Here is a 21,857-nt window from a genome sequence, read left to right on the forward strand (position 1 = left end):
GTCCCTACAGTACAGCACCCAGAACTCCAGCACCTCTCTGGGCGCAGGGCGCAGAGGAGGAGGGGCGCACGTGGGGCAGGAGGGGGAGCCTTTGGGAAGGGCGTGGGAGGGAAAGCTCCCTGCACCAGGGGCTGTTGGGGGGAGTCTAGAGTCTAGGTGCTGGTGTGGGGAGAGCAGGGAGGGCTGGGGCGGAAAGGGAGAGGCAGGGCAGACTGGGTCAGGGGCGGGTGGGGCAGGGAGGTGGCGGGGAGGATGGTTCGGGGACAGTGTGGATGGTTTGGGGACAGTGCAGAGGTGATCCGAGGGCAACGATCCTGGGAGGCAGGTGGGAGGTGGGAATGGAGGGCTGAGGTGTGGCGTTCAGCCTGGGATGAGGTCTAAGGGGAGGGATGAAGGCTCGAATGGGGGTCCGAAGTCGGAGGTGGAAATCTGAGATCGCGGGTATGGGGTCTTAGAGTGGCGGTGGCATCGGAGGGCTGGGAGCGGTTTGGGAGGAGTGCTTGCAGGTCTGAGGGCGCAGGTGAGGGGCTGGGGGCGGAGCTAGGGCGAGAGGGAGGGCTCGAGAACCGAAGGACCGGGCAGCTCCCAGTCCGGAGGCTCCGGAGGAGGAGTTGGGAACCGCGGGCGGCGGGCCGGGCTGCGCCATGAGGGTGCACCTGGGCATGCTGGCGGGCGCAGGGGCTCTGACCGGGGCACTGAGCTTCGTGCTCTTGGCGGCCGCCATCGGCACGGACTTCTGGTACATCATTGACACCGAGCGGCTGGAGCGGGGTGGCCCGGGGGCGTGGGGCCGGGCGGAGGCCGCCAACCGCAGCCAGCTTGAACCTCTGAGCTCGCACTCCGGCCTCTGGCGCACCTGCCGGGGTAAGGGGGAGCGCGGGGACGCTACGTGGTGCCGCGCCCACCTGGGACCTGTTGCTGGGCTAGCAGTCCTCCCTGAGCTCCAAAACGCAAAATGCGGGGACGGGGCCTGGGCCAGGTGGGTAGAGGGCTGCGGAGCACGGCCGGCTCCGGCCGCTGCTGCTGTCTCGGCACGATCCGCCCGCCCTCCCGGGGTAGCATCTAGGTCGGGAGTGGGGTCGAGGCCTCGGGCTGGGGTCCCAACTCCAGGTCCGCACCCACTGATTCTTCTGCCCCATCTAGTCCAGAGCTCGTGTGTGCCGCTGATGAACCCCTTCTGGCAGGAGAACGTGACCGTCAGCGACTCAAGCCGACAACTTCTCAGTGAGTCTGGGAGGATCGGGATCGGGAGAGTCCCGGATCTGGACACCGGTTTTGGAGTTCTTCTCCAAAGAGCAGGGCTGGGGTCCTGCGGAGGGGGCAGCCGGTGCCAGAGAAGGGAGTGGAGATAGGAGGAGGGGCCAGGCCTCTCTTGTGCCACAGCTCACACTGTGTGGTTTAGGATTCATTCGACAAACGTTGATGGCAGCTTCCTCTGTGCCAGGCACCGTGCTGATTAAGACCCAGGTCGTGCCCTCCAGAAACTCACAGATGAGCTGCGGAGACAGATGTGGAAATGCCCAGTCACATTTCAGAGCGACAAGGCGCAGGAGGGAGGGTGGGTGGGAGTCGGAAGAGATGCCTAAACCAGCCTGAGGAGCTGAATGCGGAAAAGAGAGGAGCCCAGAGACCCGAACGCACACCCTATGTCAGCCTCGGGGCTGAGAACAAGCACTTGGCAGGAGCCGGGAAGCAGTGAGTATCTTTGGAACGTTCAGGAAAGATCAGGGGCAGAGACTTCGCCCCTGGGGCCACTGGGTCTGTCCTGTTCAGGACTGATTTCCCAGAGCCTAGCACAGTGCTTGGAACTCAGTCACGGTGGGAAGACTGAATGCAGGAAAGTGAATGGGCTGAACAGGCACTTGAGAAAGGAGGGACCTAAACATAACAGTTCAATGAGTTTGTTGAGGCTGGCAGGGGGCCAGGCATGGAGCTAAATGCTTTTCATCTGTCTTTAGTTAAACTCCACTGCTACCCTGTGAAGCTAAGTATCGTCTCCATAATTATCTTCATTCTTCCTGCAAAGAAACTGAGGCTTGGAGAGGTACCATAGGAAGAATGTGATGAGGAAGTGAAGGCTGAGTTCCACAGACCTTGAAAAGTGTGGGCTGCTTTTGATGGACTTGTTGAGGCTTAGGAACAGAGATCAAGTTGCTAGCATGGCCCACAAGGGCTTCCGGGGTGCCTCTTCAGTTTCTATCTCCCCCTTGCTTTTTCTTCTTTGGCTATGCTGGCCTGGGGCCGCTTCCTGAATGAAGGAAGGGGCCCTTCATTCCTCCTGCCCAGTTTCCTCCTGCCCCTGGGACTTTGCACATGCCATTTCCTCTACCTGAGATCTCTCTGCTCCCATCCCTCCAGCTTGACTTGATCAGCTTCCACTCATACCCCAGGTTTTGTGACATATTTGCATTAAAGTCTGATTCCCTCATTAGACTGTGAGTTCTGTGAGGATGGGGACCATGTCTGTCTTGCCATGGCTTGATGCCCAATATTTAGCACAGAACCTGGTGTGGGGTGGGGTCATGAGCCCAGATTTGCTGAGCAGGTACGAGAGTGAGTACCAGTTGTCTTATGTTAGAGGTGGAACATATTTGTTAAATGAATGATGAGAAAATGAGTGGAACAGAAGTTCAGTGCTGTGTTGGGAAATAGTTAATAATTGTCCTTCTGGGGGAGGAGGGAGTCTTGATTTGAAGCATTTGCCGATTCCTGTGGTGTAGATATTCCCACTGGGGTCAACTTCAAGCTGTCAGCATGATGGCAGCTGCCTCCTTCGTTCCTAAAAACAGTAGCTGGCTCTCCTGAGCAGATAGAATCCAGCTGCTACACTGCATAAGGTCCTGGGGCAGGAGACGTCCCCTAGATACTCGACATATTTGGGAGGTTGAAGGAAGGTAGAAGTGCCATGAACTCTGTCCACAGCCCCAAGCTGACCAGAATCAATTTGGGATGTTCTCAGAGCATCGTTTCAAGAATGATCAAGAGTTCCCGCCCTTGACATGAGGGACATGGGTGCCAGATGCCAGCTCAGACCTTTCCCGGGACCCTCTGGGATCGCAGGACAGGTGTCTTAACCTCTGAGACTCAGTGTCAACATCTATCAAAACGAAATGTCAAAACCATGAAGGGGGCATGGTCAGAATTCCATAAATCAGCTGGATGAAAAAAAATGTCCTTACCTGGGACCTCACATAATGCCTGGCTATTGCAGTATCTCTGTGTTGCATTAAAGTACTGGGCACATAGTAAGTGCTCAATAAACACTAGTCTTTGCTATTCCTTCCAGCCTCTCTTAGCTGCAGTCCCGTCTCTGGAGCACTGACCCTTTGCTGGGCTGGGTGCTGGCATTTAGGTACTTATCACATCTGTGGGTGAAGCGGACTAACTAGTATCGGCGTTGGCCTGGCTCCTTTGTGCAACTTAATAATGCCAGCAACCCTGTGTGCTTCAGTATTTTGAGAAATAGGCAACAGTCACATTCAGAGCCTGTTCATCTGTTCACTCTCAGACCCAGGCCTAAGCCCCCCAGCTTCACTGCCAAGGGGGTGTGCAGCCTTGGTCATGTTCCCTATCTCTCCGAGCGTGGGTTCCCTCATGGGCAAAGGGAGGATGTCTGCCACTACTCTTCATAAGGATATGGCAGGGATGGAACGGGAGAGTGTATTTAAAGAGCCTCAGCGGTGCCTTCCCTCTGTAAGTGCCCCTTGAATGGGAGCTGCTATTATTACCATTATATCATTCAAGAAAGAGCAGGCTGCCCCTTCAGACCACATGCTTGCTGCATACCTTCCCCAGAGGGAGACTTTTCTCAGAATCTCTTTGTCCCCAGAATGAATTTTGAATCTTGCCCAAGCTCTTTTGTTAGGTGAAGATGTTTTATTCCTTGAGGACCTGCTGCTAGGGTCACAGAGGAGAGAGGACAGTTGTCAAAGCAGTATGTTCTCCGAGCCAGCCTCCTAGACAGATCCCAGTGGGGATTTGTGGGGAAGAGCTCTTGATTTTCCCTGCAAGAAACCCCAAGGAAGCAGACCACTCCAGTGCCCACTAAAAACCCACCTTGCCTGGATATTTTGTCTTGCAGATTAGCTCTGGGGATGTCCTGGGTTTGATTCCTTGGCCAGGGACTGGAATTACTTTTGGTGGAGGAGAAGGGGATCATCAAATTCAGCACCATGTTGAAAAAAGAGTCACAATTTAGAAACCACTAGGGTAGCAGTACCAACCAGAAGTCTTTTGGTGAAATGCAAATCATCCTTATTTAAACGAGAAAAGGAATTCCCGGTCCATGTAACTGAGAAGTTCAAATGTGCTAGAATCCAGAGAATTAAACTCAATTTCTTTCCTCTCCTCTCTGGGCTTTGCCTCTGTTTGGGTCCTGGTTTCAATAAACCCTCTCTCGTCTTAGCAACCCAATCAGGAGGCTCTCTGCTGGCCAAGTCTGCGGAAATTCCAATTAGGCTTCTCGTTGGACCAGCCTGGATCCCATGCCCAGGGCTGAGCCCATCCTTGTGGCCCGTGGGATGGGATGTGCTGATGGCCGGGGTGAGTTGTGCCACTTGTAACAAGAGGAAGGAGTAGGGCCAGTCCCAACATGGATAAGGGTCCTACATTTTACCAGCTGTGTGGCTTCTGGCCCAACCTTTGCTTCCATAAACAGGCTGCTCTGAGATGAAATGAGATCCCATACGCAAAGCACCTAGCAGGGGTGCACAGAGCAGAGTAGGAGCTCCATTCATGTCCCCTCCTGCTCTGGGTCCCACTGCCTCCCTGAGCCTCAGGCTTCTTTTCTGTAAAAATGGAGCTAATTATTTACTTAGTCCATAAGTAAATAATTGTTTGTTTACTGGGCTCCTGGTCCCCCATCCTATGCTGCCTCTTCCAACTGGGAATCAGAGATCTGAGTTACAAGGAGGAAAGGCAGGAACAGAGTTGAGCAGGAGGACTGAGGGCGGGGTGTTCCAGAGACTGCTAGAAGGCCGGTGTTTCTGGAGGTGGCACAGAAAGTACTTCTTACCCACACCTTGGGTCCTCCCTATGCCTTACTTCGGCTGTGTCTCCTAAGAGCCAGGAACAAGGTAAGGCTGATTATCCCGCAGCTAAGCACACCAGACCTAGAGCAGTCAGATGCCTCGCCCAACATAGCACAGCAGTGGCAGAAGCCCCACTGAGGGCCAGAGGCCTGGCCTGCCTGTCTTCTGAGGTGGTGAGGTTGGAAAATCACAGGATTGGGTCTCTGGTCTCTCTGGGTACCGGCTGTTGCAGTGGTTTGGAAAATTGAAACCAGCCCTCCCATGATGCCTGGTGCTGATTGCAAGAGAGGAGATGGTGGGGGACAGAAATAAAGGGACTAGGGACATAATGGGATTCAGAGGTGGCCTCAGTCTAGAGGGAATTTCTCAGTGTGATTCATGGATAGCTGTGTGGTAGGCAGCGATGGAAGTGGGGGCGCCTAGAGTGTCAGTATCTCCGGGCATGAAGGCCAGGGCTTCAGGCTGCCCCTCTGGTGCCTGTTGAAATGCAAGTACACACTTCAAACAAATAAAGAAACAGAAAATTCATATTCAGCCTAATTCCACTTTCTGGGATCTACCCTGAGAGTTTCTAAGAGGCTCACCTTAACCATTTTTGTGGCAATGGAGAGCAAGAGGCAGCCTCGGGGCTCGTGAGTGGAAATAGGGCTAAGCGTCTGCATGTGGTGCGTCTGTCTGTTAGAAGATTTTGTCGTCTGCAAAGAGAATATACTGATGTGCATGCAAGACCAAGAAATCCCGTGGAATGAGAAAAGCAAGTTACAGAGTGTTATAAGCAAGATACCTGTGGGTGGCCTAACACATTCTGTTTTCAGATGTTGAAGTAGGACTGGCTGTGCCCTTTAGAATTAGAGAAATCGGTAAATACCTAGGAAAGTATGAATTTATGGGAAAACGACTGGCAGCAGGTGCATCCAAGCATTTATAAGACGTTCGGTATGGGGAGGGAAGGACGGAGGAGTTGAGGTGGGGGCTGCGTGGGTCTTGTTTTCATTTCTTCTGAGAAGAATGCTATTGTGTTTGCTACAATGCAAGCCCCGGGGAGGACTGTCCTAGTGGTTGAATTTCCTTGTAACGTGGCTCATGGAACTACAGGAGCACTGCCCGCCTGTCCAGCTGCAAGAGCTGGGACACGTGTATCCTTCCAGATATCTCCTGCCTCAGGGCCTTGGCACATGCCATCCCCTCCTTCAGGAACACTTTCCCCCAGGCCTTCTCATCTAACCTTAAAGTTGAGACCTCTTCGCCTTTCCCCCAGAGCCTTTCCTAATTTGCAGGCTGGGTTAAACACCTCTTGTCTGCTGTCCCGCCACCCGTTTGTCAACCTCCTTTGCTGTTCCATCCCAGCTCTGAGACTTGATGGCTGTACCTTCTTGAGCAGCTGACTCAGTGCCCTGAACCTCACTTTTCTCATCTGTGAAATGGGCATTCAGATTCTTACCTGGTAGAGCCCAAGGTGGTTGAGGGCAAGAAAGAAACAGTTATTCTCACATTTGGTGCTCAGGACAGCTTGGCAAAGTCAGGGCCCATGGTCCAATGGACAGGGGAGATAACAGAAAGGCTTTTGGGAGGCGATGACATTCGCTTGTTAAGAGGTGGCATCGGGATTTGAACCTATGTCTTTGCTCGTCGTAGAGTCCTGCTTTTTCCGTATCACAACAGCACATCTTGGAGTGCTCGAAGGGAATGGAAGATGCAGCCCCTGTTCTAAAAAGGACTGCATTCTGATCACCCCAGATTCTAGAACAAATATTTACGAAAATGTAAAAATGGACTTCCTTCCCAGGCACGATCCGTACTGAATATCCCTGAGCCCTTCTTGGGCTCTGTAGGTCACACTGACAAGGCTTAAACATAAGGACACTGTGACATTTCCCCCTTTGAGAAGTGGTTCCTGAGATTTCCTTCTTTCTGATGTCTGTGCAGAAACCCTGTCTCCGCTTTCTGTAAGAGCACAACTATTACTTCACTAATCACCCTAGGGCTTCCTGACCTCGCTGGTGTTGCGGAATTGGAAGCCTGGTTTTCCCATTGAGCAGTTCTTTGAACAGTAAGATGATGGGAGTCACAATCACCTTTTCCCTGGCGTGAACATCTTTGCTTCTTTCTGGGTTTTCTCTTCCCTTTGCTTGCAACAAAGCTTTTTTGTTTTTCTTTTTTTTTTTTTTTTCCTCAACAAAGTGTTTTTGAATCGAAAGGTTTCTTGCCCTTGGGCACACATTGGTCCTCAAAAGGATTAACTGGGTGGGCCTTGCATTCTATGACCAGGGTCCTTTTAAGAAAAGGGAAATGGAGATGGGGGCAGAGAGTGGGAATGACACAGCCACCAGGCTGTGTCAAGGATTGCCAGCATCCTTGGGAGGCTGGAGGAGGCAGGGAAAGACTCTCCCATAGCCTCTGGAAGGGAGTGCAATCATGGGACCTTGATTTTGGGCTTGTGGCTTCCAGGACTGTCAAGTAGGGGGCACCTCTAGGGGTCAGGTGTTCCTGTAGGGGACACCTGGCTTGTAGTAATTTGTGATGTCCCCCAAGGAAACAGATGCAATCACATTATCCCAGGAAGTGCCCCCCACTCCCCGCCTACCCTGTTTTTCTGCATCGTCTTGCTGGCTTCCTTCATGACACATCACAGCCTATAACTTTGCTTCCCTGCTCGTCTATCTCCTGCTCTGGACCCTGGTCTCCAGGGGGAGGAGGGCAGGGACCTTCTCCGCCGCGGTGTCCCGGGCTCTGTGGCAGAGCATGGCCCTCATTAGGGGCCTATAGATACCTGTTTTCAAATGAGATGTGGCTGGAAATGGGTACAGGACTCTGAATCAATCCCCATGCCCCAGGTCTGTGGCCCTGAAAATAACAAAGACCAAGGTACACACATACACGCGCGTGCGTGCGCGCGCACACACACACACACACGAAAGCTAAGCCAAACTTCAGCAGGAGATTTTACAACTCTTCCACAGGAAGCCTTCTCTTACCCAGACATTTAATTGAACGTGTACGTCAAGTCAGCTCGCAGCAAGTCTGGGGAACTCACACGTGGTGCCGCTGGGGCTGAACCCGCTCCAGGAAACCTCATTAATTTCTAAATGATGAATGATTTCACTTCCCAGCCATGGTCTGGAGGCAATGCCATACAGGGGGATGCCTCTGCCAGGGCCAGGTTTTTACCCCAGCTGTTGTACTTCGTGGCCCAGGATTTTTCCTGGAAGGAAGGAAGGAAGGAGGAAGGAAGGAAAGAAGGAAGAAAGGAAGAGAGGGACAAGCCTTGGGAGGGATATTACTCTTGTCTCCTTGACTTGCAAAGGTTGGTGGCCTTTACAGGGTTGAGGACAAAGTGACTCGGTCACCGTGGAAGCCGGGCTGGATTCTTGTCTGCACTATCGTTTTGCTAGCGGGCTTATGATCCACTTAGCACTTACTCTACGGGACGTGGTATCTACATTAAACTTCCCCGTGTCTCCCCATCGTCTTCAGGCACACGGTCCTGAGGGCAGTCCCGTGAGCCACCTTTTCACAGAGGTGGAAATGGAGTTCCTGCTGAATTGAGAGACACACCCAGGGCCCCAGCATCAGAGACCAAATACAGATGCAGAGTACCCGGCTGGAGAAAGTCTGTGGTTTGAACCCCCTGTGAGATCATCTCTCAAGCTTCTTAGCTTTATTTTCATTTCTTAGAAACCGCCATATTTTCTTGCCTTAGAGAAACACCATCTAGCTGTTAATTAATGAGGTCAATGAATACCCGTTGGGCACTCATGGTCTCCTGAGAGCTCCACTGGAAACTCAGGGATGCGATCGTATGAGAAGAACCCGTTCAAGGAACCCGCAGCTTAACAGGAGAGAGAGAAGAGGGAGCTGCTCTCCATCCTAGGTGACAGATGCCAGGACAGGGCGACTGTGGGGAGTTGAGGGGGTGCAGAGCAGACTGTGGGCATGGGTGAGGGTATAAGGAGAGACCTAGGAGCTGGGCTTGTTCTCAAGAGCAAGAGCAAAGTATTTATTTTCATCCCCATCTTGCTGCCAAAAGGACTGAAAGATGCTTAGTGCCCAGTTCATGGTGTCAATAATCAATAAATATTTGGTAAACGAGTGGCTGGTAAAGAACTTTGCAATTGTTTCCCATTCTGCTTTGGCTGGCGGGAAGCTCAGAGCCAAGACGGTGGCAAATGTTTAGATGTTGGGATCCTGAGTCCCCAGATTTCTTCTACCCTCTTCTCTCCCACCCCCACACCAATTGACTTTCACGGAACTCCTTTTTTTCTACTTTCTGGTTTTGTAATGTAAGTTCTTATCATGCCTTGTTAATGTAATGTGCGTCTGACTCACCAGCCACCTGCAATTTGGGGACAGGGAAGAGGGGTAGGGGATGTTCTTTCTCTGGCCTCCCCTCCTCTCACCTGTTCATCCCCCCCAACCCCACGCCTGCCCTCGCCAGTCACTGTTCTCATTAATGGAACTCAGAGCAGATGTTCCCCAGGCGATGATGGGTCACTGTGGAGGGAGCTGTTCAGGAGCCTGGGAGGGAAGACTAGAAACTGGTGGGCTGGGCAGCCTAGGACGGGGAGCCAGGACAGGCAGAGTGCACCAGAGGGAAGTGGGGGAACTGTATGTGGAAGAGGAAAAGCAGTGTTGGGTCTTTAGGAAATACTTGGATCGTGAGAGCAGGAGCTGCTTTCAGTGTCTGGGGAGCGAGGGGCCAGGCGTACATGGGACTTGCCTGATATGGTGGTGTTCAGAACTTGAACTCCCTGCTGAGCTCTGGAACCTGTCTGGTCCCCACTCCGAATCCACCTCTGTAATACTGGTGCCCCCTGGTCCCCGAGGCCAGACCTGCCCCAGTTCCAGGCCAATGTACACCTCTATCTCTGTTGCCTCTGCTCCGGTCCAGCGGGCATCTCATGCTGACCGAGCCCCAAACCCAATGCTTCTTCCCTCATCTTCCCACCTATGCAGATGGCAGCATATCCATCCAGCGCTCAGGTCCCAGATCTCACTGCTTGTCTTGTCCCTCTTGTTCTCAAACCTTCAACACCATTGCCCGTTTTATCCTCCCAATATACCTGGAATCCAGTCCCTTCCCAGCAGCCCCAGGCCACCCTCATCCTTACCAGGGTGATTGCAGTATTCCCCGATGGTCCTCCTGCTCCTTGTCTTTGTTTTCTCGGGCAGGCCGGGCGGCTTAAAAACCCAGAAGTGTATTGTGCTACAGTCCTGGAGGTCAGAAGTCTGAAATGTAGGGGTCCATGGGGCAGGTACTCCTGGAAGCTCCAAGGCAAAATCTGGTCCCTGCTTCCTCGTCTTCAGGTGGTGGCACCAGTCCCCAGAAGCCCTTGGCATGAGGCCATATAGCTCTGTCACCCGTCTTCACCGCATCTCCTCTGTGTTCTCGCCTGCCTCTTCCCAGGGCGCTAGTTATTGGGTGTGAGACCCCCTCGAATCCAGATGAGCTCATGCAGAGACCCCCTCATTCCATTCCATCTGCAAAGACTCTCATCCCAGATTGGGTCTCCTTCAGTGGTTCCAGCCAGACATGAGCTTGGGAGCCACCTGTCCGTCCCCTGGCCCCCTCTGCTGTCTACTCTCAGTATAGCAAGCAGAGAGGTCTTGAGAAACCTAAGTTAAACTGTGGGCTTCTCTTGCCCCGAGCTGCCCACCTGGTGTCCCCTTTCACTCAGAGGGAAGTCCACAGCCCCATGTGTGCTCTGCTCTTAGCTCCCTGCTTTCAACTCCTGCGTCCCCTCTCCCCCACACTCTCTCCATGCGGCCCCTGCCAGCTTCCCCTGTGCCTCCATCCCACCAGGCACAGTCCCTCCCTGGGTCCTCTGCACCTGCTCCTCCCTCGCCCCCCCCCCACTTTCATTCTGCAGGCTGCCTTTCTCACCTCCTTTCTGGGGCTCTGCTCAAATGTCACCTCCTCGGAGAAGCCACTGCTCCTGCTCCTTCTGTGCCGTGTTCACCACCCACCCCAGCCACTTGTCACCATCTCTCAACCACGTCACCGATCTGTTCACTGCTTAACTCTACTCACTAGAGTGCTCAGGAAACACGCTGAGTATGTGAATGAACATGGCAGTTCCTGCCTCACAGGGAGCTTGAGGACACGTGCTTGTGAGACCTGAAACCTGGCACAGATGAGTCTCTGCACTTGTTACTTCCAAAACTTAGTTTACTTTACTATTGAAGTCTAGTCCACATAGAATGTTTGTTAGTTTCAGGGAGTGCAACACAGGGATAGGCCAATTCGATGCGTTGCTCAGATGAGCGCGCATCATGGCCACAGGTATAGTCACTCTCCACATCGTGCAACATTGTTACAGTATTATTGGTTACTTTCACTACACTGTGCTTTTCGTCCCTGTGACTTATTTATTTTACACCTGGAAGTGTGTATGTCTTCACCCCCTTTATCTGTTTCACTTATCTCCTCTCTGGCAAGTGCCAGTTTATTTTCAGCATTTAAGAGTCTGGTTTTTTGTTTGTTTGTTTGCTTGTTTGTTTTGTTTTCTGGATTCCGCGGATCAGTGAAATCATACAGTGTGTGTCTTTCTCCGTCTGACTTGTTTCACTTATGTAATGGAATGTTACTCAGCCACAAAAACAAGTGGGATCTTGTCATTTGTGACATGTTGTTACATCACCGTCATCAGACGTGGTAGCAGTGGCGTTAATTTTTTTCTCCCAGCATCTGGGGGCTGGCCCATAGGTGGTGCTCAGTAAGTGTTTGTTGATTGACTGAAAGTTGTTGGTAACTCTCCTCTGCCTGCTGTCCTCCTCTCTCTTCTAAGCCATGCATGGGACATTTGTGATTCTGCTGCCGCTCAGCCTGATCCTGATGGTGTTTGGGGGGATGACGGGGTTTCTGAGTTTCCTCCTCCGAGTCTCCGTCCTCCTCCTGCTCACAGGGACCCTCTTCCTCTTTGGAGGTAGGTGCCCCCCTTGCACGGAGCATGGGGGCCCCTTGTGAACCCTCAGCCGGGGAGGGGCAGGCGTCTTCTCTGGGGCTCGGTTTTCCCATCTGTGACATCACAGCTGGGAGGGATGAATGGGTCCCAAGAGAGCAGTAGAGGGTGGGAGCATGTCCTGAGGATTATTTCCTGATTTCATAGAGGACCCTAGAGCTTCTGTTTTAGGGCTTCTCCCTCAAGCTTCTCCCTTCTCCCTCATGCGTCTCTGCCCTTCTGATGCATCTTCCTTTGATTGACTGACTGACCGATTGATTAAAAACTGGGCAATGCCAGGGTTAATCCCCTTTGTTTGGCAGAACAGAGGCTTTCAAAGATGGGACCCAGTGCACAGCTGGTGTCCTAAGCCCTCTCTCCTTCCTCCTTCCTTCCTCCCTCCTTCCCGTGGGCTTGAAATCGTCCCTCCTTAAACCCAGAAAAGGAACAGAGGTGATTCACACGCTTGGGATCCATGGAGGGAAAGCCCCCAAAAGACTGTCTGGAGGTGAAAAGAGTGTGAGGCTCAGATGTCCTCCAACCTCTGCTAGTATTAACATGGGCATTAAGAGTTTACCCAGGGACTAATTCTTGAAACCACCCTGCCCACTTGGACTTTCTACAGTGGTGGAAAATCTGATCCACGCTGCGCCATTGCGGGGAGGGGCTCAGGCCAGGCTGCGGAGCACTTTACGTGGAGCTGATGCTCGGAGGGCTGAGATGTTCATTTCCACTAATTTAATTTCAGTTGAAATAGCCCCCTGTGGCCAACAGCTGTGTCTCTGGACAGCGCAGCTCTTATTTCTGGTCTCTGGAGACCCACCGTGGGCCGGCCCCATGCTGGGTGTGGGGGAATCCAGGATGAGCCCCCTGGAGCTCATAGCCCAGTGGGGGAGACGGCCATTAGCTCAGCCATTTCACAAACAAATGCAAAATTGCAGTTCTGATCTGGACAGTGACAGCAGGTGGTGCTGTGAAGCCACGGGGTGGGGGGACTTGACCTGTTTGGGGAGGTCCCGGAAGCCAAGCATGAGCTGAGGTGGGATGGAAAGGAGTTTCTGAGGGTGGGAGGGAAGGGACTAGGAAGGGAGGGTGCACCGGATAGGGGACTAGCAAGGGCAAAGGCCCTGTGGTGGGAGGAGCATGGACACCTGGAGAGGTGGGCTGGGCGAGGAGAAGAAGGAGCCCAGGGTTTTGATCTGCTCTCCTTTGCCTCTCCTGCAGCCTTGGTGACCCTGGCTGGAATTAGCGTCTACATCGCATACTCGGCTGCCGCCTTCCAGGAGGCGCTGTGTCTCCTGGAGGAGAAGGCCCTCCTCGACCAGGTGGACATCCACTTTGGCTGGTCCCTGGCCCTGGGCTGGATGAGCTTCATCGCTGAGCTGCTCACTGGCGCGGCCTTTATGGGGGCAGCCCGCGTGCTCAGACTGAGACAGAGGCAGGACCAGGCCATATGAGCCCGATGCTTGGTCTGGTGGGAGACAGAGGCCTGGCCTGGGGCCCCAGGGATCCCTCCGTGGGCTGCAGCCTCCTCTTCCTCAAAGGCCACCGGTGGTGGGACCAACCCAAGGACTAATGTGGGCTGAGCTCCAGGTCTGGCTGTCATCTCTACGCTGTCTGTGCTGCCTGGTGTGGCGTGTCTGTGTGTTTGTGCACGCGCGTGTCCGTGTGGGCTGGAGGCCATCGGAGTGCAGAACCCACCTCCCGCGAAATAACAGATTAGCCCCTTGATCATAACCAGAACTTTCTGGATGCAGCCCCGGTGGGCCTCCGCTGGCTTCACTTCAACCCTCACCCCTGCTCATTGCATCGGCTTCGCTTCTTTGCTAAGGACACGAAAGACCAGAGAGGTTAGGTAAGCTGCACAAAGGTGCACAGTGAGCTGGTAGTGTATTCCTTGCTCCAAGAACAGTGCTCACTCCCTTACCACAGTTTTCCTGAGCAGGTCCAGCAGGCTGGCTGCAGCGCGATTGCTGTGTGTGGGGGTGCTGGACCCCCTGCCTGGGGCACAGTGTGAAGTGGGGGGACGAGGGCAGAAGTCTGGGCTCCTCACCAACCAGGTGGTGCCCGTGTCCCCCCTCGCCTCAGGGAGGTGCACGCTCGTCCCGTCCACTGTCCCGGAGCTCGACAGGCCGGGCTTCCTCGGAGCGATGATTCTCAGTGATCGGGGGCTCGGTACTGCAACAGAAACAGTCATCCCGGACATGGGAGCCCCGCCAGGTTCCTGGTGGCTGGCATGCTGGTGTCACTTCAGAGTCTGCGGGAGAGCCAAGGGCAAGCTCACCGCTGGTAGGAAGAGCAATCAGCAAGCTTGAGATTCAGGAGGAATCAGCAGCAGACTCGCCCGAAGAGGGAAGAGGCATCAGCAGACTCGCAACCGGACTCAAACACACAGTAGTAACTCCTGGACACAAACACCACCTGTCAGCCCTCATCATCTCACACCTGTCGTAGAAGCAGTTTCCCCATGAACGCACGCGTTGACTGAGCCTACTTCCCTGGCCTGGAGCCCGAGACTGGCGAGATTCAGACGAATTCAGACACGCTCACGCACATGCAGGGTCTTCTGTCCTCCGTGTGGCTGCAGTTTTAGGTTGCTTCTACACCAGCCAGAAAAGGTGTGGAGTCCGTCATGGGCTGAGTCCTGGTGACACCGTCAGCCGGTGGCCTCAGTAGGTGTGGGTGGGGGGCGGCGCCCACCTCCTTGGCCCTGCTGGCCTCAAGTGTTGTCCAGGGAGGCCTGGCTCCTTTTGGGCAAACATAAGTCTGGGCTTTTCTCAGCACACGTGGTGGGGGGGGAGTCTAGGATAGGAAATGAAAGATTCCCATGGAGCTAGCTGATGGGGCCATCTTCAGGGACTAATCGTAACCCCTCCTCCCTCCCCCAGAAATTCCATCCCTCCTTTCATCCTGGTGTTCTGGCCACGGGAGTGGGAGTGTCCAAAGTAACTGCACGGCCAGATCCCCTGGGGCGGTGCTTCTCACACTTCAGTGTGCCGAGACTCTTCGGGGTGTCCCAACCCTCCTGGTGGGGGGCCGCCCCCAGGGGCCCTCTGAGTCAGCAGGTCCCGGTGAGGCCCAAGATTTCAGTGCTGACCAGCTCCCCGGTGATGTGGGTGCTGCTGGTCTGGGGCCCTCCCCTGTGTGACACTGATCTTGGGCATTTGCTAAGGGACAGGGGTGGTTGTCCCCTTGCTGCAATTAGAATCACCAGGACATCTTTTAAAAACCCCGATGCCCTGGCTGAATTCTTGCTCTGATCGTACCTCAGGGTAGAGCTGATAGTGTTTAAAGACCTCTCTGGATGATTCCAGGGTACAGCTGAGGTTTTCAACCTATTCCCGTGGATTCAGAGTCACAAGGGGTGGGAGGGCCTGGGGAGCCTTAGGTATAAGAAAATCCCTCTGAGAAGTGCTGCTGGCTTAGAAGGTTTGGGGACCATTAGCCTGGGTCATAAGGTGACAACACCATTAGCAACATCATGGTGACACTGTCCTCACCACCACACCGTCCCCCTTACTGTGACATGACCTCCTCCTCCTCCTCACCATGACTGATGCTCACTGAGTACTTCTTACACATCTGTATTATTCTACATGCCATCAGTCACTCAGTCACTCAACAAACACTGGTGAAGGTCACGGCATGCTAGGAACTAGCGAGCTCTCGCTCTCGAGCTGCCACATGATGGACAGGCGTGCAAAACGTGGTCGGTGGTGAGGACTGTGGAGAGGAGCGAGGTGGGTACAGATGAGGAAACTGAGGCACAGAAAGGCTAAGCTGACTAGCCCAAAGGTACAAAGAGAGAAAGGGGTACAACTGGGGTGCAAATTCAGATCTGCCTAATTCCAGAATGATTTCCTTTCCTCTTCTGCCAGCCAACACCCATACCAGGGAGCTCTTTGTCTGCCGGTGGGTTCAGGACATTGCTGCCCTTTCCTCAGATTGTCCACGAGGCCCCGTGGGGAGGGGGGGGCGACAGCAGAGTTACAGAATCAGTTCCGCATGGAGAGAAACGGAAGTTTTCGCACAGTGAGGGCAACCCTGTTAGCGAGAGAGCGGTCTCTGCTGCCACCTGGTGGTCATATAGTGGAACTGCACCAGAGGCCGACCCTGTTCTCAAATGCGTCCAAAAAGACGTTCTTTTTCAGCCCTCCCGGTGTCCAGCAACAGGTCTGACACTGCAGGGCAGGGATCTCAGCTGAGGCGATTCCCCATCCCCTCCACACCTGGTACATTGGCGATGTCTAGAGACGTTTTTGGTCGTCACAGCTCGAGGTGAGGTCTCCTTGCATCCAGAGGGCAGAGGCCAGAGCTGTTGCTAAACGCCCTTCGGTACATAGGACAGCTCCCAAGATGGGGAATTACCTAGTCCCACGCGTGAATCGTCCTGAGCTCATGAAACCCTGCTAGGGGCACAGAAACGAATTGTCATAAAAGAGAGCACTTGTGTATTTAAGGAACTAACCATATAGTTGAAAGTAATCTCATTCATTTCATAAACACTTATCAAACTCCTAAGATGTGTCAAGAACTGTTCTAAGGTCTGGGGACACATTAGTGCAGAAGGCTGACAAAATCCCTGCCCTTACTAGTTTACATGGAAACAGATGACACACTCGTGAACCAGTGATACCTGTGAGAAATTCAGGGAGTATTAGGGTTATGAGGAAAACAAAACATGAGATGGAGGGTGGCCAGGAGAGATGTTACTCCAGGAAGGATAGTCAGCAAGGGCCTCCTGGAGGAGGAGGCATTGTGCTGAAGGCCTCTCGGAGGAGGTGGTATGCACTGAGACCCAAGTGAGGAACCTGCCACACTGGGAAACAGCAGGCCAAGCAGGAGACAGTAAGTGCAAAGGCCCTGAGGTGGAAACAAGTTCATGTGTTTGAAGGGAAGAAAGAAGGAGAGGGGAAGGAGTGTGGTAGCAGGTGACTAGAGGTAGGAGGTGGGTAGGCGGAGAGGATGACAAAGAGGGAGAGGAGGTAGCTGGGTTACCTGGGATCCATGATGAGGAGGTGCCGATGATAAGTGGGGTTTGGGAATCTGTGCTATTCTGTCCTACTCTATCCTATTCTATTCCATTCTGATTCTGTTTTGAGGACAAGGAGACATCCCTAGGTGAGGGGATGCATAGGCCCTGTGTGGTTTTCCATCCCACCTTCATATTAACATCATCCAGGGACTCAAAAAAGCCAAACTTCTAACATTTGGGCTTCAGACTTCTAACACTGGGGAGCCCCGGGTCTTGCGGACCAATCACCTTTGGCCCCATTTTGCCAATGAAGAGCCTGAGGAGCATAGAAGGACTTGCTGGGTGGGGGGAGGGGCAGGGTGGGTGGCAGGACCAGGGCTGAGACCCTGCTCCAGCGTCCTCGCCCCCTTCCTCCCTCTGTCCCTCTGACATGGAGCTGCTTACCCTTCTCCAGAGTCAATGCCATGAATTTCATTTATAGTAAAAAAAAAAAAAAGAAAAGAAAAAAAGAAAAAGGGAGTGATCTGTGGTCTTTGCTTCCCCCCAAGTGAATTTCCACCTGTCATTTTCCCAGCGCATGACACCCAGCAGCTGGGCCCCTGGTATTAGGCCCCCGTGAAGGTTGGATGCAGACTCAGCACCTCTGCGTCGGCCCAACAGCAGCCTGGGCTTTGTCGAACGTTTATAGGTTAGGTCCCCTCTGGAGCACGTGAAGGATGGGGGTCAAGGGGAGTGGGAGAGATGGACACACACGCATACAGGGAGACCTGGAGAAATGCGTAAACGCAGTAAAAGAGACAGAGACAGAGAGAGGGGTGTGGGGAAGGCAGAGGAGGAGGAACAAGCTGGCACAGGGAGGAGACAAAGTGGAGGAGAGCAGTGTGGACAGGCAGCGGCAGGACAGAAGGACAGAAGGAGGTGCAGGAAGGAGGAAGGAAAGGGAGGGGACCCAAGAGAGACCCACGCAGAGAAGGGACGCAGGAAAAGCAAGCGGACAGTGAGAAACCAGAGGAGGAGACAGATCAGGGGTGGAAGACCCCTCGGAGCCAGAGAAGTGGTCCATGTGGACCCTTTGGGGGGCCACAGATGCTGCCCAGGGTGACCCTTCTGGGCACCATGTGGGACGGGGGGAGCGGGGTCCCTCAGAACGGGATGGGACGTCCCCTGGTGGGTGACAGCAGCCCTGAGGCAGCCGCGGACCTTTCCAGGAACAGTATATCCCATCCAATAGGTGGGACATACTTATCCTAAAAAATTATGTATTTCTTTTCTGATATTCAAATTTAAATGGGCATCCTGGATTTTAATTTGCTAAATCTGGCAACCATACCCTTCCTTTCTGGCACCACTGTTCTCCCAGGTACTCACGCTGTTCAGCCTCCTTGCTGTTCCTCGAACACGCTGGGCATTTACTGTTCCCTGCCTGGAAGTAATAAGACCTTCCCTGCCTCCCTAAAACCACAACCTTCACCAGACTCCCCGATTCCCCCTCCCTCCATGCTTTCTTGATCTTAGCGCTCACTGCTCTGTGATATGCCCTGGGTGATATGCACCTTGCTTATTGTCTGTTTCCCTCCCAGATTCTGTGCTCCATGCTAACCCGGAGAGCTGTCTCTCCTGTCCCTTGCTGGTCCTTGCGACGGTATCTGGCACATATAACTACTTGTTGGATAAATGTGTAAACCCCAGATTCTATCCAGTCTCTTCTCTGAGCAAATTTTTCCAGCCAGCCCACACCCTGGGGGCATTGGTCAGCTCCATGCTCTGTCGAAAATGCCAAGTATCAGGATTTTTGGGGTGGCGTGGGGGCGTCTTTGTTTCTGTCTTTGGTGTTTTGTTTGCTATCTGGTGAAGTCACATGCATTCATTCATTTCAATAGGAATTTATTAAGAGCCAATTATGTGCCAGACAATGGTGTGTACAGGGAGGAAGGAAGCAAACTTCCCTGGGACCCAGTCCAGAACAGTCTTCACGTGATGTAGGTGCGCGCTGATTATTTGAGAGAGGTCGGGAGGAAGGAAGGACGGGAGGCAGGCAGGCAGGCACAGAAGGAGGGATCACATTAAACCTGAAATGGATACTTGTAATGAACACGGACTGTATCCAGTTCCATCTTTAACTAATTTATTTTTAAAGTCTATTTATTTAAGTAATCTCTACACCCAACATGGGGCTCGAATTCATGACCTTAAGATAGAATGCTGCACACCCTATGGACTAAGCCAGCCAGGTGCCCCTGCAAATCAGTCTCTTAAAGCCTGGGGGGGGGGATGGCATGATTCCCACTGCTGGGGAAGTGGATAGGGACCCTGTTGGACCCAGCCAGGATTCCTAGGTGCAAGTATCAAAGACAGATTTCGGTTGATGTCAGCACAAAAGGAGAAAAAAGGATGCTGGTTGCTCTTAAAGTGTCTGTGAGCGTTGGGAAGTAGGTCTGGGGTTATGCAGCAGGGGGAGGGCCCAGATCCTGCTGTCAAAGGGATCTGCACTCAGCACCATAGCTGGTGTTGGGGACTGGGTCTTCTTGCCGTCCCCAGCCCTGAACCTTGTTCCACCGGCTGTCGTGGGTGTCCTGGTATCCCGCCACGCCCCACCAAACCATGGCGAGTGGATCTGCTGGGCTGAGCTCAGCTGTGTGCACACCACCCCCCCCTTGCCAGGGAAGCTGGGAAATTGAGGATCTAGATTTTGAGCCTCTCTGGTGGGATGAGGTGCTCCCTCCTCCATGAATCCTAGGATGGGCATCCCCTGGCCTAGGAAAGGGGGCCGATTCTGGGCAGCTGAAGGGAACGACAATGGCCCAAACATTGCCCGCCTTGTCCTTGCAAAGCCCGTCCCAGACCTCAAGTAACGCCTGTTGTGCAGCGGAGCTTGGTGGTGACTCCCTGGTGGCCGTGGAGAGAAAGATCCAGACACGAGCTTGCATGCGGGGATCAATGGAGGGCTAAATGAATTACTCTTTAAAAATTAAAAAAAAAAAAAAAAGTGATTTTTGTGAAGTTTCTCAGGGTGGAGAGGAGGTAGGCCATAGAAACCAAACCGGTGAGGCCCTTTGTAAAACTTAGGGAAATTGCTTCCCAGTAGGGATGCTGTTGTTACCCACAAACCTGTTTGGCCCCCAACATCAGAGCCTCCTGGGGGTGCGTTCTCTTTCCTTGCAGAAATGAAGAGAAGATGGGTTTTTCTCCAGGCAGGGTCAGAGGGCTGCGTGTGGCAGAGAGAAAGGGCCGGCGGGTGCAGAGTCCCTGGCAGGAGGCGAGTCCCCAGCATGGAGGTGACGGGGAGGGAAGCCCTGGGTGTGCCTGTGCCAGGCAGGACCTGGGGGGGGCGGTGGCGGTGCGTGAGGCCATGTCCGGAAGGGAGGGAATGTTGGAGGAAGGAAACAGTCCCAGAGGTCTGTTTCGGGGAATGGCAGCCCCTGTCTGGCTCTTCTCATCACCCTCTCCTGTATGTAGCAGCCCTAGCCGAGGGGATGAGAAAGAAACCAGATTTGGTTTGAGCGTCTGCGGCTGGTGGGCAAGGAAGCTGGTGGGGCCTGGGGACAGGCAGTCTGGGGCCGGCAGGAGACCTGTGCTTGGGGAGGATCCCTCCCTCTGAGCCTCCATGTCCCACCGACCCAGGCAACGTGTGCTTGTCACGGGGCTGACAGAGGGCAAGGGAAGAGTCCACTCAGCCTCTATGTGATGTCCCTTCTCCCACGTCAGATGTCCCTGATTGTCTCCAGGAGGTGTCTCCCTGTGCCCAGTCACTGGCCTCTGCTCTGGACTTTCCTGATGCACCCCCTCCCCGGGGACATGGATTAGAGTGAGTCACCCCACATGGCACGCAACCCTTTCTTCCCTGGGCTCCCGAGCACTCTAGGGTTTCTAAAGCATGCAGCAGGCTCTCATTGGACACCTGTGGCCGCCCTGCAGGGACGGGGCATCCACCATTGTCCCCACTGATGGAGGGAGGAGCTGCTGGAGCTTGGCGGGGCCAGGATGTATCCAGAATCATGGGCTAGATCATCCCTTGAAACCAGGCCAGGCAAGTCTGCCTCCCCACCCCAGCCTCCACCCCGTGGCGCCTGACAGTGGTCCTGGTGCAGGCGCCACTGGGCCTGGGGACGCCTGGTTCTGCACTCACGTGGTGGGTTCATCAGTGAGTGTGCACACAACCCAGTATTGCAGCCGCCAGGCATGGGGGCTTTTCCCTGCGAGGACGACGCCGGGACTCTGCCAGAATGTCGGCCTTTGTTCCAGATTCATTTCTATTCCCTCAATTAGGAATGCTTAATTTAATGGAGTGCTCGGAGCCCCAGAGGAGGAACCACCATCTGATGACTAATAAAATATGCATGTACTGAGAGAGCGCCAGCTCCTGTCTCCTTCTGCCCTGCTCCTTTGTGGGGCTGGCTGCCCCTCCCCAGCACCCCCCGCCCACCCCGGGCTCTTGGGTCCTTGCTTGGAAGCAGCAGACTCAGGGACCCTGGTCGGGGTGGGGGGTGGCAAACTGTTGGCTCCCCCGGAATTCCTTGAGCCAGACCTGGGTTTTTCTCCTCGCCTGGGACTTGATCCCCATTCTGCACCATGGAACCAGGTCCGGTCAGACTTGGCTGGGATTGTACCGCATCTGACCTTCACCTTTAACCACTGATGCCCCAGAGGTGATGCATACACTCAGGGTGCCATCGTCACCTCCCTCAAAAGGGGACTGCTGTGAGTCCAAGCATATACTCCAAAAGACACGACCAAGGTATAATTCTAGTACCTGCAAGTGTGACCTTATTTGGAAAAAAGATCTTTGTGGACAGTGATTTGTTCATTGAAGACAGGTCACACTGGATGAAGGCGGGCCCTAAGCCCAGGGACTGGCGTCTTTACATAAGAAGGACACATGAAGACACCGAGATTAACAGAAGAGGCCAGCTGATG

General features: G+C 53.8%; 1 protein-coding gene across 2 annotated transcripts; it reads left to right on the top strand.

The window, feature by feature from the left end:
* Positions 1–644: 644 nt before the first annotated feature.
* Positions 645–13,425, top strand: LOC111155970 (transmembrane protein 114). Of its 2 annotated transcripts, XM_022516461.1 has the most exons (4): positions 645–864; positions 1,144–1,224; positions 11,816–11,953; positions 13,193–13,425. In XM_022516461.1, exons 1-4 carry the CDS (start codon positions 645–647, stop codon positions 13,423–13,425), a joined length of 672 nt encoding a protein of 223 aa, XP_022372169.1. The 2 variants fall into 2 exon arrangements, with proteins under 2 accessions (XP_022372169.1, XP_022372170.1); XM_022516462.1 differs by lacking the exon at positions 11,816–11,953.
* The last annotated feature ends 8,432 nt before the right edge of the window (positions 13,426–21,857 follow it).

The sequence above is a fragment of the Enhydra lutris genome, unplaced genomic scaffold, assembly GCF_002288905.1.
Source record: "Enhydra lutris kenyoni isolate GAN:26980312 unplaced genomic scaffold, ASM228890v2 scaffoldscaffold45, whole genome shotgun sequence".
Taxonomy (NCBI): Eukaryota; Metazoa; Chordata; class Mammalia; order Carnivora; family Mustelidae; genus Enhydra; species Enhydra lutris.

Coding starts and splice junctions, on each gene's coding strand:
- LOC111155970 (XM_022516461.1), top strand. CDS start 645: ATGAGGGTGCACCTGGGCATGCTGGCGGGCGCAGGGGCTCTGACCGGG. Junction 865..1,143: donor CCTCTGGCGCACCTGCCGGG/GTAAGGGGGAGC, acceptor TGCCCCATCTAG/TCCAGAGCTCGTGTGTGCCG. Junction 11,954..13,192: donor GACCCTCTTCCTCTTTGGAG/GTAGGTGCCCCC, acceptor CCTCTCCTGCAG/CCTTGGTGACCCTGGCTGGA.